This window comes from Poecile atricapillus, chromosome 3 (assembly GCF_030490865.1).
Source record: "Poecile atricapillus isolate bPoeAtr1 chromosome 3, bPoeAtr1.hap1, whole genome shotgun sequence".
NCBI classification, from domain to species: Eukaryota; Metazoa; Chordata; class Aves; order Passeriformes; family Paridae; genus Poecile; species Poecile atricapillus.
Genome location: NC_081251.1, coordinates 46792936 through 46810955, shown reverse-complemented (window position 1 = coordinate 46810955; position 18020 = coordinate 46792936). Strand labels below are relative to the sequence as shown.

General features: G+C 43.3%; 1 protein-coding gene across 4 annotated transcripts in view; it reads left to right on the top strand.

Moving 5' to 3' along the window:
* Positions 1–18020, top strand: part of TRAF3IP2 (TRAF3 interacting protein 2) — a 29153-nt gene that overhangs the window by 6441 nt on the left and 4692 nt on the right. The window contains exons 2-9 of one of the 4 annotated variants that reach the window (XR_009277268.1): positions 1423–1507; positions 1757–2506; positions 5542–5731; positions 7970–8145; positions 9583–9671; positions 11371–11434; positions 13631–13747; positions 14864–14943. Coding sequence is in view for 3 of the 4 variants with exons in the window: in XM_058835768.1 (XP_058691751.1) it covers positions 1390–1507; positions 1757–2506; positions 5542–5731; positions 7970–8145; positions 9583–9671; positions 11371–11439; positions 13631–13747; positions 14864–14938 (1584 nt within the window). In the remaining variant the exon portion in view is untranslated. Of the gene's footprint in view, positions 1–1389; positions 1508–1756; positions 2507–5541; positions 5732–7969; positions 8146–9582; positions 9672–11370; positions 11440–13630; positions 13748–14863; positions 14944–18020 lie in introns of those variants that run through there. The other 3 variants (XM_058835769.1, XM_058835768.1, XM_058835770.1) reach the window with 3 other exon arrangements.

The window sequence follows — 18020 nt, the reverse complement described above, 5'->3', positions numbered from 1 at the left end:
TAATTATCCCACTGTAATTATCCCAGGATAACTCTCCCTGTGGATGTGCTTAATATAACATAGGGTATGTATGAATATATGGCAAATCTTCAGCACAGATGGGGCTTAAGTTACAGAGAGGAGGAATGTTTACATTGCAGCCCAGCAGCAAAGCACAGTTTATATCCTACTTCCTAGCAAATGTTACACCCAGAATTTTCTGTGCCAGAGGTACTTTCAGGGGGAAGTATGTGTCATTTGATCTGATCAGCAAAAATGTAAAGCCTCAACCTTGCCCTGTAACATGGGGCACAACATTTGCTTTTACAGAATCGCTGTGAAACCAGGGTAAAGGCTTGGGACACTGCTTTGTGCCTTTCTGTGATTCTGTTCAACATTTTTGTATAGTGGTCATTTAAATTTGTTCATTTGACTTTTTTTGTTCAAGATGCTGTGACTGAAGTTGGGAGAAACCCTTGGATGGCTAAAAGCTCTTCAAACATGTTGTGATTTTGACTTTCTCCACCAGGCTTTCAGACCAGATTCTTTTGCCACATGTTGTCATTCCCATTGCTTGAGTGCTTAGTCCCCTCTCCTACTTGGGATTTTAGCTTCTTCAATCTGATAGAAGGTGAATGGCTGGGGAAATGATGAGCACCAAGCACATTTTTCTATAGTCCATGGTTGGAGAGAGAATTTGCTGGGAGGAAGGTGAGCTGCCCCCTGTAAGAGGATGAAGTTGGCTGCACTTCCTGAAACCTGCTCAGCATTCATCCATCATGCTGTTGTCATCCTGACTCAGGGTGAAGCAGAGGAATCCATCATCAGGAGTCACTTGGCTGGACCAAATTTACTGATAGCAGCCCCAAAAGGAATTCATAATTGATAATTTTGTTTTGGGCCCAAGTCAGTTCTGAAGGAAAGAGGCAAAAGAAATCCAACCAATAACTAATCTCTCTAAATTACCTTTTAAGTTTCAACAATTTAAAATAATGAGTCGTGTGATAATAGACTGTAAGAAATGGTACAATATAAGCAGCAGCACTTGGAAACAAGATTTTGAGTTGAAATTACTCAGCTAGGTCTGTGGTGAAGTTTAGATCTAATGCATCAGCTGTTATTAGAAGGTCAGGAATAAAATAATTGCAAGTGGTTGTGTTGCCTGGATTGTGCCTAAACCAAACCTCCAAACTTAAGCAGTCTGATCTACTGTCAGGTGCTAGAATTACTTCTGAGAGATGGTTCATCTGCTTTTGTCCCCCTCCAGTGTCAGCAGGAACAGTGGATTTCAGAAATCCCTTAAAAAACACTTGATTTGCGCAACACAATTTCCAAAACTTTAACTGCTGTTTCTTATCCAGCATCTGAGATAGAGTTATTTTAGGATTATTGCCCATGTGAAACTGCACCATGTTCACAAGAGTCCTTTCTCTTGTTTTCCAGCTTGCTGAAAAATTCTGGCCTTGCAGTAAGGGAGCTGACTCACTTCCGGTTCAACGAAAAAGTTTGGAAATGGCCTTTGTGTCAGGTTAGTCCAAACTATAATTCTCTACTAGCTTCACTCCAGCTAACCCTCTACTTTCTTGTTTTGCCAAAGGTCAGCCAGACCTTTCTTGCTGTTTTCTGACATCTTTTTAAAAAGCATTTAAGTATAAAGAATTTAAAGAATACATATTTCTCTTCAGTATTCCAGCTCACAGTCACTGAATGATGATGGATGAGAGGCATTCGACTGTGTGCCTGTCCACCTCCAGTGTTACTTCTCTCAATTTTTCAGGTACTTTTGTGGGTCAAAGCATACCAGTTGAAGTGGATGAATCCATGCCATGGTCCCAGTTACCTGAACATGTCTTGGAAAACGTTTTGCAGCCTTCTGGAGAGGATATGGAGGATGAGGAGGCCCAGAGCCCACGTGTTGCTCGAACACCTCGGGCCAATCCATCTTGCCTTTGCAGAGCACCAGCATGTCATCATTCAGCACTGTCCGTGGAGCCTGACAGCAGCTTGTGGTCAAAGTATACTGATCCTGATGGAGGTGGACACTCCTGTTCCCCTGGTGAATCAATATCAGGAGTATTTCCCTTGAAGACACATTCTATAGTTATGGACAAACCAGGCATGCAGCCAAGATCACAGCTTTCAGCTGACACCAGGCACAACTCCAATAAATCAGAGCAGATCTTGTCTGATGTTCCTGAGGACTCACTGGAGGAGAACAGCCAAGGGAGTTCACAGCCACAGCAACCCTCAGGAAACAGACTCCTGGCAGAGCCGGGGACTGTCGATACAGGGTACAACTCCCAATCACAAGACATCATGGGCATCAGGCATCTGGAGCCCCCCTTACCACTGGTGTCTGTGCTGAACCCCCAGGACCTCCCAGGACCACTGATCTCCAGAGAGTTTTTGGGACCTGAGCATCAGCAGTGCCCTCTGTGCCAGCACTTGCCCCATCCCAACACCCCCTCACAAGCGCACGGCTGCTTCAGGCACCGCTGCCCGGCACAGCAGCACCCCCAAGGCCCATGTGAGTAGCACCTCTCGCCCCACAGGAGGTTCTCTGGGTGTATCTCAGCCATCGTTCACCAAGGGCGTGTTCCCAACACAGCATGCAATTATTAAGCTCTTTAAACATCTAGCTGCAGTCCATTTTACAATTTCAGATTTTTGGGTTACGTGGCTGGACTCTCTGCTGCAAAACCTCTGAACCTCTAAGTTAAAGAGGTCGCGGTTACTCATCGAGTGCAGGTGAATGATTTTGCCTAGAAACCAGCCTTTGTCGGTCACGCTGAGCATGCACAGCCTCTCCCTGCTGTTATTTCATATTCTAGTCATTTCCTTCCTCCTTGCATCAGTCATTCGGCAGCCTCCTATACCGACTCAATTCCTGTTGTTTTCATAGATTTCCTTGCTCCCCCTTGGATCCCCAAAGTTGAGAATTTCCTGCCAGGATCAGGATGGGAGGTTACCCTTGATCTCCATGAATAGTATCTCCCAGCACTGTGGCCAGACTCACCCATGTGTTTTATTTCTATGTGAAAAGAGCGTGACATCCATCATCCTCATTTTTTTTTTTTCTGTTGTCAGCTGAAATGAAAGCTCATTACTTAAAATGGAGCCCTCTCAGCTGCTGGTGATTGTGTCGCTGAGCGCTGATGTGACTCCCTCAATATGGGCGTTCTGGCTCTGGGAGACTACAGCACAGTTTACAGCCTGCTATTAATTAGTATTCCTTTTCAGCCTCTGAGATTTTTATCTGTTATGAAGTGAGCTTTGAACATTCAACAGCAATATCATTGTTTTGATATAATTTATATTACATTAGGCTCATGAGACCCTGACCTGTTTTGGGCTGCCTTTGTAAAAAAAAAACCGTAGGCCTGTTCTGATAAACTTCTTTTTTTTTTTAACCATTTTTGTGACTCCACAGCATTTTTATTGCATCTGTTTAAGGAGTTTTGTCATTCCAGCAATGTGCTATAATTAGGTATATGAAAAAGGAGGGTTTCAGAAACTTGGTTTCCAGCTCTGATTTTGGAACTTTGTAAAGGGGAAGGGGCTACAGATGGACTTTCAACAACATTTACAGCTTAAAATGTCCTCTGGTTTTCTTTTCCTACCTCCTCCTTTCAGTTCAGCTTTAAGCAGACAAAAAGCTGGTTGCACAACACCCCTCACTATTTACCTCCATTTACCTCCTCCACAAGCAGGCATCTGAGAAATAGGACATTTACTGAATGAGGACATTTTGTTTGAAAGCAGGAGCTCTGAAAGGCTTTCTTCAGAAAAATCACTACCATTCCAGTCATATCCAGAGGGCAAAAAGAGTAAAATAAACTCAGATGGCTGGAGCAGATTTGGTCAGGACCAAGAAGCTGGCAACTGTACTCCTGTTTCTCACATGCCTGGTACAAAGTAAATCACTTCCTGACAGCTCCTTGTGTCTCAGATAATTGTTGGGCAGTGGCAGCCCACAACAAAGCTCTGCAGTTTGTGTGCTGCAACATGCCTTCCCTGGGGAAGAGCAACTGTGCCCAGAGGCTCTAAGCTGGCTCGGGGCACCTGCTATTTGAGATACAACAAAAAAACTGTTTCTGAAGTCAAAGAAATGTTCACAACAATGCCGTGTCCCCAGGGATCACTTTTTCCGATATCTGTTTTTGAGGGATGTTTGGGGGTGTGGGCACACATGCCTGGCCACGCTGTGCTTTGAACTGTGGCTGCATCCAATCTGCTGTAGCAGCAGACAGATCCAAAGGAAGCTGGTGAAACATTGGCCTTAAAACCTCCAAACCAAACTGAGTGTCCCAGATCCTTGCCACCTTCCCTAGAGCTGGTCATGAGGAATCCAGCAGGAAACTATATTGACTTGGAAGATGGTTCTCTCAGACCCTTTCACCCTGTCCTGTTGCAAATAGTTAAGGGGGGGTGGGGGTGGGAAAATCTCCTAAAACCGTCTCAACAAATGCAATGTTGCTGACTCACAATTTCATCAGGAATCTGTGTAATTATGGGATTGGTTGGAGGGCTTTTTTGTTAATTGTTGGCTCCCAGAATTGGAGTATTTCATCAAAGCTTTGTTCTCTTTCTTTATCCTCCCCTTAAAAAAAAATATATATATATTCCTCATGGCTGCTAGGGAAAGGAAAGCATGACCCAAAAATAGCTAAAATGATTTAAAAAACAGTTTTGGGGTAAAAGAGCATTTGAGTACTGCAGCTTTTAGAGACAGCTCATAACACCATAATCATGCAGTGCTAATAAGCCTTGTCAGGCTGGACTTTGATCTGCACACAGCAGCTTGGAAGTGCACAGAGCTGCTGCCTAATGAAAACTGCAAGCAGAAAGACTGAGAGAAAAAAAATTCCTCCTCCCCAGTTGGGAAACAAACAGCTTACATCGCTTTCTCTTTCAGTTTATGCCAACAGTTCCACTGTACGATAGTTATTAATCAGTATTACGTGTGGCCAGCAACAGTAAAGGTTTTCAGAATTACTTGAGCAAAATTATCACTCTGGGCTTCCCCTGCAGCGTCTTGGATGGCAATGGGAGCAGCAGCAAGTCCTTAAAATGTCACTTTGACAGAAAATTCACACAGGGTGAAGTAACAAACTAAGCGATTATTTTTCCTCTTTTCATTTACAATAATCACAGTCTGTTTAGCCCTAGTGTTGCAAACTGATTTGTTCCAGGATTTTGCATCTGCTTTCATGAGAACTTTGGGATGATTCATTTTCACAAGTCATTGCCAAAAAGAAATTAAAAAAAAAAAAAAAAAGAAGCCCTACCAAAACCACTGAGGCACAGTAAGTGCAGGGACAAAGCAGCCCTGGATGCCCAACCCTGAGCAGGGATCTGAACCGTGCCGTATGTGAATGGGAAGTAGCAGGCTTTAGACTCTAAAACATTCCTTCATCTGGCTTCTTTCAGAGCGAGATACCTGCAAATGCCTCCAAACTGCTCAGTTTCCTGAGACATGCCTGGAAAGGAATAAACACAAACTGAGGCAAAAATGTGTTGGCTGAAATGATAGTTGCTGCCTTTATTTTCTCACCCTCCCAGATGGCAGAGCTCCTTACCAACATTTTGCAGAGCCATCGCAACCACTTCCTCCTGTTCCTGGACCTTGCATGAGAGTTATCCGCCCGGCCCAGCAAGTCATCCCAAATTACTCAAACCTTCGTGCTCCCAGAGGCACTGGAGATCGACCACCCCAGAGGACGTGCTCCTCCCCTGGTCCTCCTCGATTCCCGTAAGTGTGCCTGGGGGGGTGGGGGTTGTGGGAAGTGGAAGTTCCTCTGATCTGATTTTGTGGGCTTTCAACCAGTAATTCTGAATCCTTGTACTGTGAGCGTGCCCAGGCTGCAGAAGTACATGTGAGATGCTGGATTGCTTTCTTTATTTGCTGTTTTACGCACAGTGGGGGCCTGACCCTTTCCTAAAGGACTTCAAAGGCGGATACCTGATATGTTGTTAGAGCACACCCTGAAATGCACGGTTAAGGAAGATAAATGCTTGAAGGTTAAAGGGATGAGAGGCTGAAAAATATCTCAGTTGAAACCTTAGAGCTCTCCTGCTCACGGGCAAAGGTCAATTTGGTGGCTTGCTGGGATCTTCAGCTTTACACTGTACCAGCCTGGGACAACTCAATCACTGGCTTCCAGTGTTTTCCTTCTTACCTCTTCTGTGGTGCAGAGAAGGGAGAAAATCCCATCAGTTGCTGATATATTTCTACACTGCAATTTGCACCCTTTTCTATGAGTTTTCTATGAGCAAAATATCTGATACTTTTCATCCAGAGCTTTTTGACTGATTTTCAAATATTAATTTACCAGGCCTTATATTCTTACAAGTATCTCATTAGCAGATGGCAAATCTTATTCATGCAGGGGTTCCTTCAGACTCAGCTATCTCAAAACAAATTGAAGCTTCATGTTTTGAGAATATCTGAAATCAGGCTGTTTTTACTCAAGTGCCACAATACTTTCAGAGATGTTAAACTTACAGGCATCTGTGCTTGAAAATGTCCACTTATGTGACATGGTCTTGGGAGGGAACTGTTGGACAGGACAAAAGAGGGCAGACAGCTGAAATAGCATTTTGCTCTGGCCTGTGAAAGGTTAAGGGCTGTAACAGAAAAGTGACAGCGAGATAAGGGAGTATCTGCAGCAGAGAGAATTGCACTGAAGAGTTTATATGAAAATGTAAAAATATTGGGGGGTAGTGGGTATCCTTTGCAGTAGTAAAATTTAAAACCAGACTCCTGATTTTTGGCACATTTGTTAGATAAGGTGGAGTTTCAGGAAGATCTGTAAATTAGCCACTGGGTAGTGTTTTTGTGGCCATTGATGAAGCATGTGTTGCTTTTATTAGTACTTTCTTCTGCTAAAAGAGATCCAGAATACTCGGGGTCTGTCCTGCGGCTGCATGGCTGCTGCTTGCAGGCTGACTCCAGGAACAGCAGTTATGTGTTGGTAATATTTGCCTATAGAGTATTTTGTAACAGAAAACATCTGCACCGAAATGAATAAACCAAATCTTAATGTGACAACAAAAAACATGCTGCGACCAGCCTGTCATCATTCATTTAAGGAAGGCTAGGAAAAAAAAAAAGAGAGTGGTCTTGATTGACTAAACATCATGGCTCTGTGGAGAAAAGCTCTCAGAGAAACATAAAACTCATCCAACAGATTCAACCCAGCAGACTGCAAGCACACCTCACATAAAAATCTCTATTATAGATTCACCTTCCCATTGACTTACAATCTGAAGCCAAAGTGTAGTAGGACAAGAACTGCTAAGCTTCCTAAAATCATCCCTTTCTGTCTGTTTACTACAATGGAGAAGACATTAGGCAAGGTTATTGCAGGTCTGGAATGCCAGTCCCTGACATGAGAAACCCTTGTTTGGGTCTGCCGTTGCTGGTCAAGAAATTAACTCTGTTCCCTTTGGCAAAACATCGGGTTTGTCCAAGACTGGCAGCCCTCTGGAGCTGGAGCTGGAGTGCCCTTGTAGACCCATTTTCCCAATTTCCACCTTTCTCTGAGCCTCTTGTGCTCCCCCAGGACATGGTGAGAGCATCTGAGGTGGCATGAAGCATTCTTTACCTTTAGACAATGGGAAGAGGTTATCCAAAGGCCACCCTGCTCCTGTACATGCATAACAACATGCACGACATTATTTCTCACTCAGAAACAGCCTTTGCTTCTGCTAATTGCAAACTGAACAGCTCTCAGCTATGATGTGACTTACTTCCTGTGATTAATGTTGTTTCTCTGATAAACTGCTTCTTGTGGTAGCCTGTCACCAAGGTATCTGTTCCAAAGACACTGTGATAACTAAGCAGATGTGCTGAGCCAAGCATTTCTGGAAGAACTTTTCACAGCTAATACGCAGATAAGGTTCTTAGTGTGTTATTAAAAGGAAAAGAAATTCTGAATTTTGCCTGAAAATAAGTATTTTCTAAATCCTCCATTGCTTTTCTTTGTAGAAACCAGCTATACAACCAGCTACCTAATGGTCAGCTGCCCCCCAAGGCGTGTGGCCTGGATGAAGCATGCAGTTGTCCTTCTGACAATTTTCAATCTCCAGCTGCTGTCCCGAGACCTCTCAGTAACCCTGCAGTCAGGGGAACTCTGAGAACCAGCAATCTGCCGGAGGAGTTGCGTAAGTGGTTAGCAAATTTGTTCTGTGCAAGATTTTACAGCATGGCCTAACAGCTTTAGGTGAGAGAGCTCCAGAGTGGTGAAGGGGGAGGAGAAGGCAGGGGGAAAGGACACTAAGACACAAAGACAACAAGAAAAGAAAACACCAAGTGTCACCACATCTGTTGGGTGTGAGTGTCTGTGTTTGGTGGGATGGAATTACCCCCTTGAATCCCAAAAGGGTAATTGTTATTAATTGCTTGTTATTTTGTTTACAAAAAGTAAATAGTGTTTAGAATGTTTTCATGACTCCTTGCTAAACAGGATGTCGCTTCGAGGCAGGAGGGGTTTGAGCTTACAGTAAAAGACTAATAACAAACAAAGCCAGAGGGATAAAATGTTTGTGCCTCTCCCAAACAAGGCAAAAATATGGAGCCTTGACCTTAGTTTCTCCCTAAACTGGTGAGTCTGGAGAGGACTCTGGGACATGCTGAGGGCAGCACAGGCTCTGCCTGACATGCTTCTACTGCGACCAGCGCCACAGATACATTCATCCTCCAAATCTAAGGGAAAGTCAGGTTTCAGAAAAATAGCTTCTTTCTGAATGCCAAGCTAACTAGTAGGTGAGATGTACCATTGCTAAGAACCCTCCACAGCTCTTCTGAGGTTTCAATTTTTCCTTTGTTCTTCGTTCTGCGTATAACCTTTCGAATCTCGCATCTCTCTGGCCTGTAGGAGTGAGGCATGATACCAGATGCCACTCTTGGATAGACCCCACTTTATCAGTTAGCGTGTCCTAGATGGAGGAATTACTGGGTGAAACGGGGTCATCTGTGGTACATGCACAGCTGGATTAGATCAGCCAGCTGTTTTACCCTGATGCAAATCCATGAAAACCCCTCCCACAAGGGCAAGGACATTGCTGTCACCAGCCATGCATCCTGCCTGCACAGGGGGTTAATGCTGCTCCAAGGAGAGGCAGAATGACATGCATAAGGGCCCTTCCAGCTCTGTGTCGTATCAGTGGGTCTGGGGAAAGCTGTGCTGGCTGCAGCTAGTGCAGGTAACGTGAGCTGAGGGTGAGAGTCCAGGCTCAGGTATGTCCAAGTGCTGGGAAAAAGCAACTCTGGTCACAGGGCAGGGGGAGCAGCAGAGGGATTTACCCTCTGCAGCTTGCAAGTAAGGCAGGAGGAGCTCAAATCTAGAGCAGGGTTTTGTACAGAGGGTTGGTCTCAACACTGAGCCACTGCACCATCCCACATCCATTTTGTAAACAATCCAAAGAGACCTAAGTGGGCAGAACATGCAGCGTGGTAGAAAAGGAGGGCTGTGATAGTCTCACCCCCTGAATGGTGTATTTGAAGGAGGGTTGTGACAGTCTCACCTCCTGAATGGTGTATTTGAAGGAGGAATGGTGTATTTAGATGTGTTACGTATTCATACAGACTCTCTCTCCCAGGCAAAGTCTTTATAACCTACTCGGTGGATACGGCAGTGGAGGTTATGAAATTTGTGAACTTCCTGTCTGTAAATGGATTTCAAACTGCTGTAAGTATGCCTTGTGGAAAAAATGACTTTCAACCAGGGAAGAGGCTTTTTTTCAAAAAAGCAGTGGCAATACACTGTCCGTTTAAATGTTTTTCTGGTTATCATCACGTTTTGTAGGCCAAGGAAGATACAAATAGATTGAACTAGCCTTGGTTTTGCATGCTGTAATTTAAATGATCTGCCTTTTTGTTTATTCTTCTTTTAACTGAATTTTGTGCTTTGAAATATGCTTTAATAATGACCCTGGAAAATTTCACTTAGTGACACCAGATGGGCAATAGTGTGAGGTTTTGTGAGCTATTCCATTAATATTGTCTCATATTTGATCTATAGTATCAGTGTTACAAAAGGTCAATCTAATGTTCATCCTATCCTACCTTTTTTTTTCCTCCAATGCTATTACATCATTGATTCTTCAGATGTGAAAAGCTTTCAGCTAAAAAAGATCTGAAAGCAGATTCTAAAATTCACACAGCTTAATGAAACAACCCATCTCATGGTTTCATTTGCTTTGCTATCCCTTGAAAAGTGATTTTGCTTTGTTATACTTTTAAAAGGGATTCTAAAAATCATTGGCCTGAAAAGGTCTGTGTCATACTGTCTAATCCCATAAACCATTCAGATTTTAACTGAATTTCTCATGAGTTTGCTTCAACTTAATGCCCACAGAGGCTCTAGGATTCAGTGTTCATCAAAATCTTGGTTCATATTTTCTTACTTCAAGAGCATATGCTATCTGACCCCTCAACCTTCACTTTTTGTCTCCAATTCAGGAAAGCATTTAAGCAAGTGGCTATCATTAAACTGAATGAGACTCAGTGGGGGGCTTTGCACATACTTATTTATTTTCATGAATCAAAGATTTTTTTACAGAGACTGCAATTATACTTCTCTCCAGCAGTTCTGTACTATGACCAATTCATAAGAAAGCTTCTGAGCACCATAGCTTTACAGATTAGAAGGCTCATTAACAGCACCTTTGCTGGACAGGCAACTCTTGGAGCCTATTGCAGAATAATAAATACAGCAAAATGGCCCCAAAGCAGGGAAACAAGTGGTCTCTCTGCATTCAGAAAAGGAAAAAGAAAGACTTGAGAGCAGATCATGACACTTATCTCGAAGACTTGGAGAAGTTAATACTTACTCCATTGGTCACAGTCACTGACTTCTGGTTTCTGAGTTTACTGGGCACGCAGAGAAGCAAGCAGTGTTGGTATTCAGTCCTATGAAGTCCTCCACTGCTCTGCTGTCACTGAAGTCTGGGTGACTGCACCCAGTTATCAGCGACCTGGCTGACTTCCCACCACACACCCTGAATATTTAGTTCAATATGAAGCTAAAGCTTCACATTCAGTACAATCTTGCAGTCAGAAAATAGCAGGCATTTGCAGCTATACAGATGGAGAAGGTGAGCAGCACCTTGTTGTTTCCAGTAAAAAATGCCTGGGAGTTGGGGGCTGGCAGGACAGCCAGTCAAAGGGCCAGCTGAGTGGGATCCCAAGGATGTGCCTGCCTCTCTGCCTGCTGCCTGTCCAGCTTGACTGCACAGAAAAGGGGAGAAGTGCATGTACACATCTCTTTCCTAAGGGAATTGGGCATGCTTGTAATAAACAAGGGAAGGAGTAGGTGCTCTATCAGTGCTGTAAAATGGGGAGGAAAGGTGAAGGAATGCTCACCACAGACCTCCATTCTCTTGCAGATTGATATCTTTGAGGACACGGTACGAGGTATTGACATCATTAAGTGGATGGAGCGCTACCTAGGTGATGTATGTAAGGGCAATTTAACCTTGTTTATAGCAGAGGTGATCTGAGGAAAATGGTTGAATTATTCTAATACACAGCAGGGACAGAATGAAAATGCAAGACCCTACTGTTGTCTTCCCTGCCCCTGTAAAAATGGCAGAGGTGTTTCAGAGAGTGTAGGCAAATCTTTGTATCTGATGGTCCCAGAGCTCTTTCTTTAAGAAATGAAGTGCTAATCCTGGCATTCTTGCCAAATTCTAATCCTGCCTGTTACATCCATCCTGAAGCTGCCATTGGAAAAGTTGTTACGCCATCTCCTTTTTAAACAGTGGGGTTTAGCTGTGCTTGGTTACAGTGGTATCTGTATTTCATCCCAGGCTGCATGGTCATGGCTAATATTCATCCTTCTCACCTGTAGCTTTTACATAGATATCTAAAACGCTGAAGAGTTCTTCTGGATAAGTCATCCTACATTTAAACTGGAAATTGATATTCTCTTGGTTGATATATAGATTTGCTCTCATCACTTTACATATATCTAAGCAGTAAAACAGAGATTTATTTTGCTGCCAGTGCTGTCCCCTGCAGCAACAGCTTCCTCTGAAGTTCCCCTGAGCAGTGAGTGCACATCTTCTTTTAGGATCAAGCCAGGTGGTCGGACTATACCAGCACAGCTGGGTGCAAACTGGCAATTCTGTCACTGGACAGGAGCCATCATGGGCTGGCTTCCTTGGATTCTCACCCTGCTGAGTGGCCACCAGGTCTCTAACTCACTCTGGCCAGTTCTCCATGGTTCAGGAACAAGATGACAGAAGTGGTGGACTCTATTCCACCTGAGCAAGGAAGCTCAACCATCTGAGCCACCCCTACACAGGTGTCCATGCAGGACAAATTAGGCTTGGGCTCACTGTGTGCAATGTAGGTAATGAAACCAGAAGACAGGGTGAGGTGACTTTGCTTTTGCCAGAAACATCATTATCACTTAAAATACAAGCTGGCAGATCTCCTCTGGGACTTGTGCACAGTCAGTAGACGAAACCAGTACCTGCAGAGAACAATCTCCTGTCTCCACCTGTGGATCTTTCTCTGACTACCCACCCCGGAAAAGTTTGGTTTCCCTCACTGACTGTAGAGGCAGTTTCTAACTTCAAAACCCTTACATGTGTGTGGAGGAAGGGACTGCTTGGACACAAGCAGAAGAAAGTATGCAACTGGGCATGTCTCTTCCACACCCTCAACATCTGCAAATGCTTACACATGTCAAGCACAAGCAAAAGTAATTCTGGAGTATGTTGAGCCAGTGTAAGGGATAACGGCTCCTTACCATATTTGATCCTGTGTTGGGGCAGATTCTCTTGATACAGCACAGAAGGGAAGAGTTAATTACATGCCAGGCTGACTGTGAACCACAGACTTGGAAGCCTTACACAGCCTGATGTGCTGGGGATGAAGCACAGGCCTCAGGTAAACACAAGTAGGAAGCTTTCATCTGCTGCATTTCAACTGGCCTGCCATTAAGGAGGAGGGGTATCTCCCAGATGTAAAGAATGGCCCCTCTCTGGAAACCAGAGCTCAGTGTGGGGCTGGGATTAAACAGGTCAGAGGCAGGATCTGGGCTGTTCTAGCAAGATGGAGGAGCAGCTCATCATGACAGAGCTGCCAGGTACCCCTAAATCTGCCCAAGCCATCCACAACAGCCCCCCTCCCTACACAACCACCTCTCTGCACACTTTGCCACTAAGATCAGCAAGAAAAGATGTTATTTCTGCCACTGAGAGCCCTAGAAGTAGCTTCTACAGACCACTGTCTTTAGTAGCTTTTTGTGTAAAAGCCATAGATGACTAAATAGATGCACTTCTACATAAGCTGTTGGAAAACATTTGGGTCTGAATTTGGAGACAAAAGTTTTCTGTGTATGCACATAGACACTCTACACTGATAAAAAGTAGCTTTTTATGACAGGGATTCCAAGTGTCAACTGGTAGCTGCTAATACATCTCTTGACATTTAGATTTTCTATATTGAGATGTTGAGAAATAACGAGCAGAACGAGTGTGTGAGTTCTCCTGTATTTCCTGCCAGAATGAATGAGATCCTCTTGTGTTTGCCAGGAACACAAAGATCACTTAAAACACAAACTGGCAGATTTCCGATCTGCCTCTACCAAACATGCTGCGTTTCTCAATTTCATAAAAGTGCTTTTCTCCCTAACAGAAGACAGTGATGATAATCATAGCAATCAGTCCAAAATACAAACAGGATGTGGAAGGGGCTGAATCCCAGCTGGACAGGGATGAACACGGCTTACATACTAAATACATCCACAGGATGGTAAGCAAGGACATGCTTTTGCTGTTTTTACAAAGACTGTCTCTTCTTCTCAAAAGACAAATCTGTCTCCAAATGGCAGGTTCTTTGCTTTGTTTTCCCTAATCCCCATAGTTAAACACCCCTCTTTGGAATTCATTAATCCTTCCTCTCATCAGCTCCGTATACTCATTAACATCTGCTAAGAGGTTCAAGGAAGAAAAATCCTATTAAACATGCTCTTCTTATTTCTTCATATTCTTTATTGTTCAATGTTTTTCCCCTCCTTCACCTTCTTGAGCCCTTGTATAGCCCTAAGCACAGTCTTATCTAACAGCGCCTGACCTTTTCCCTCTAGACCAGCCCCTGTTGCTTCAGCCATCCTGGGGTCTTTTCTTAGGCAGCAGTAAAGCTGAGTGAAGGATGGAATTGCAGAGCAAGGGCCAGAGATGCAATGTGGGGCTCCTGGGGAGTGCGTATTGCCAGAGGACCAGGCACCCGTCTCCACAGCCTGTCACAGGATGGACATTTAGCCCAGAAGAGCCCATAGAGCCATGAAGCTGATCCATTCTCCCTTGGTTTGCAGTCTTGCAGTTTGGAGCCGTTCTCACACTGTAACCTATGTGATCCCCCAGCTTGAATCTGCAGTCAGGTTTCTCAGAAGCTGTCACCAGCAGATGAGCTCTCAGCAGTACTCTGCTGTCTGTACCACCCCTGGGATGCCTGTGTCCAGGGCCATGGGGAGCAGGCTGGGCCCTAGCTCAGACAAAGACCTGGCCTCTGGCTGAAATCTTTCACCAGTTTGTAGGCCAAACAGGGGTGTTGGTCAAGTCAGGCTTCACCAGTTCGAGATGGATTTCATGGCATTACATCTGCAGCTAAACCCACAATTATTTCGCACCATGAAACTAAATGTTCAAGAAATGGTGACGGATCTTTCCTGTATCCTTTCTGTAGCAATGAAGAATTAGCTTAAGTGGCCAAACCAAACAACACTGAGTCCACCAGAAATAGATCAAATCATTTAAGCAGAAGAGCAGTTTAAGTAAGCAAGGAATACTTTTATACATAGGGTTCAGATGCATGCAGAGAAAAATTGTCATGTCATTACAATTAAACTGGCATTTTGTTCTATTCTAGATGCAGATCGAGTTTATACAGCAGGGAAGTATGAACTTCAGATTCATCCCTGTGCTTTTTCCAAATGCCAAAAAGGTAACATACCTGCATGCTTATATATTTGCCACATGATTAAGTGCATATTATTTTGATCACAGTGCAGCAGATGGAATCTTAAAACCCAAACACTCAATTTCTTGGTTCTTAATAGCCCACAAGTAATATTCCAAAGCTCATAGGTTTATGTATTCCAAAGTTTATAGGTTTATGTACATGCAAATAAAAACCATTTCATCCACAATATAAATCAGTGTATAAATGTATTTCTCATGACGAATGTACAAGTAAAACTCAAATTGCCTTGAGCACTGAAAGAATTTAAATGGAGAGAGGCAATCGATCCAGGAAGCATGCTTTTTATATTAACCCTTTTATAATTTTGTCCAAATGCAATGCTGATGAGTGAGATGGGCAGGATTTACGACTGATATGAAGAGAGGGTCTGGAAGAGAGTGTGTTGAGAATATAAAGCGTATAATATAAAAAGATAATAAACAAAAGTACTAGGCTGTTGCTTGAACTTTGACGGACCCATCAAAGGCAAACTAAGATTTTTTAGGACTTGCCATTTCATCTGCCCTCCTTACTTGTTTTGAAGATTGATTTTAGAATAAGAAATAAGTAATGCAAAAGATTCCCATCTCTTTTACCTCACTGAGAGAATCTCTTGGATTTTTACAAAAACAAAAATAATAAAAGGCTTCAGTTATAGCTTCCTTAATCTCCTGTGTTGTATTTATATTCACTGTTGGGTAGCTATCATGTTGCCTCTAGGTACAGCTATATTTTAGAAAAGTGTGGAAAAATTCTTTATATTTCTTTGGGTGCCCAAATTTTGGAACATGGGTCAAAATTTAAACAATGTTATCAATGGTTATAGAGCTGTGCAGTCTCATCGCACTTGTGGATTTTAGTGTAATGAAGTTCTTTATTTAAGTACCAATTTAAGATCGATGAAGAGATGAAAGAAATTTGAAAATATGTCCCTGGGTTCGTAAAATATGTGAGGTCCTGTGGATTGAACAGTACTACTGGTATTTCATGTCATTCAGACCCCTTCCTGAATGAACCCAGTTTGCTACTTACCTTGACTATGTACCTGGAAGACAGCAATGGTGGGAATTGGGCAGGCCAAAGGCAGGGAAATAGTCAGTCTTTGGTGGGGGGAAAGGGCTCCTAACCTTGGGGCTACTGGAGTGCCCACCATGTGAACAGACCACACAGTCTAGAGCCACTTGGCACCTTAAGGGTTGCAGAGGTGTCCCATGAGGCACTATAGCTGCCTTGGGGTTCTGAGACAGAACAATATGTGAATTTCCAGGGTTGGTTTATCCAGCTGTCTCTATTAAAGTATCAGGCTCCAGACATCTTTCCTGCCTATCCCTGTAGTCCACATAACCCTTCAGTTTTTCAGGAGGTGCCTTTCTCATTAAATTATGCAGATCAGCATTTTCTACCTTAAAGCTGTTAAGCTTTAGTCTCTTTCTCCACATAATCCTTTGCTACATCACCTACCTTCACCTAGCTACTTAAAGATAATGTAACTGAGGATATCATGGGTGGAAGGAGAGCACCAGAGCCTGAACAGGTTGCAGTAGTGAAGTCTGGAGGCAGTCAGAGGAAGTGAGGTACCTGAAAAACTGCCAAGTATATGTACAATTGGATGATGTTGCCAGGCAAATTACTTCAATTTTGTCTTTTTTATACTGTCCTTTATATGTTCAAGTATTAGCATAGCTGGCAGTGGAAAAGAGCAGAAAATGAAGATTTGGAGGTTTCATCTAGGGATGGGGCTATTAGATGAATTAATCTCATACACCGCACATCATGAAGCACTGCTGGTATGTGAAAATTAGTCAACCTCCAACAGGAAGAGATCTGTGTGATCCAAGGAGCATTCATTAGGAAACTGAATAATGAGGCGAGGAATGCACAAAACACAGTTAAGGTGGAATTGGCATTTCCAGCTTGCAGTCATACACTACTGAAGGAAACATGGGTCTTGCTGGTTCAAGGTTTGAATGACAACAATCCACAGAAATGTGTCCTCCTCATCTGGCCACCTGATGACCAAAGCGTTAAGCCAAGATTGCCCCATGCTAGAGGCTCCCTCTGGAAGCAGCCAAGGGGTGAGATGAACAGGGTTGGTGCCAGGGAAGGCAGGAGATGCCAAACCATGCTCTGCTGTCACAGCCCTGAACAGTCCTGTCCTCTGCAGTAATACACTTGCCCTCTTCCTACCAGTTTGAACTGCGGAGTTATCGGATACTCTCCCTATGGCATAGAGAGAGTTTCCTCTCAGCTCACAGATAGACAAATTTTAAAAATGTAAGGGACAGTAACCATTTTCCCATTACTCCCACCTGTGATGACAGATGCTGTTGCATGGCAAGGAAAAGCCCCTTTCTCACTCTGGATAGAAACAGCAGTTATAGCTATCCTTTACATCTACACACCTCCTTCAAATTAAAACTATTGCCAGAGCTGATTCATGTGCAGGTGCTTTTTCACTGATTTCATTATGGAGGGTATTAAACAAAGCTGCACGAGCAGTTTTGGAAGCAAGGCACAGAGCTTGTCTCTGGATGTATAGTCCCTCTCTCATTATATCCCCACTTCCTGATTTCTTCCCTACTACACATTTCTCACACTAATTTCCATCTTAACTAATGATTTACCCATGTGGACCTCTATTAAATGCATTTCTGAAGTCCAGACTGACTATACCTACTGTATTTCCTTTGTCCAAAAAATGTAATTTCTTATCAAAAGCAGAGAAAGAGCTCATTTGGTAAAACCCCCACTGTATTTAATTTCATTTCCTTCTGTAGCTTTTAACAAAATTTAGTAAAGAAGCAAGTTCCATGTAACAATGGTATACATGTGCATGCAAACATAGTCATCTTTCTTTCTCCTTCAAACATTTGAGTCTCTTGGCCAATTCCAAAGAGTTTTGTCAAAGGAGAGAAATTAATGAAGATTAAAATCCATTCCTATGCCAAAATAAAAAGACTAGCAGGTGGAGGCAAGAAACCTTATTTTTGCTCCTGCCAAAGAGATCACTGTGGGATCTTACCCTTGTGCAGTGAGATGTCCATCTGGAAGAACAACCCTCCAA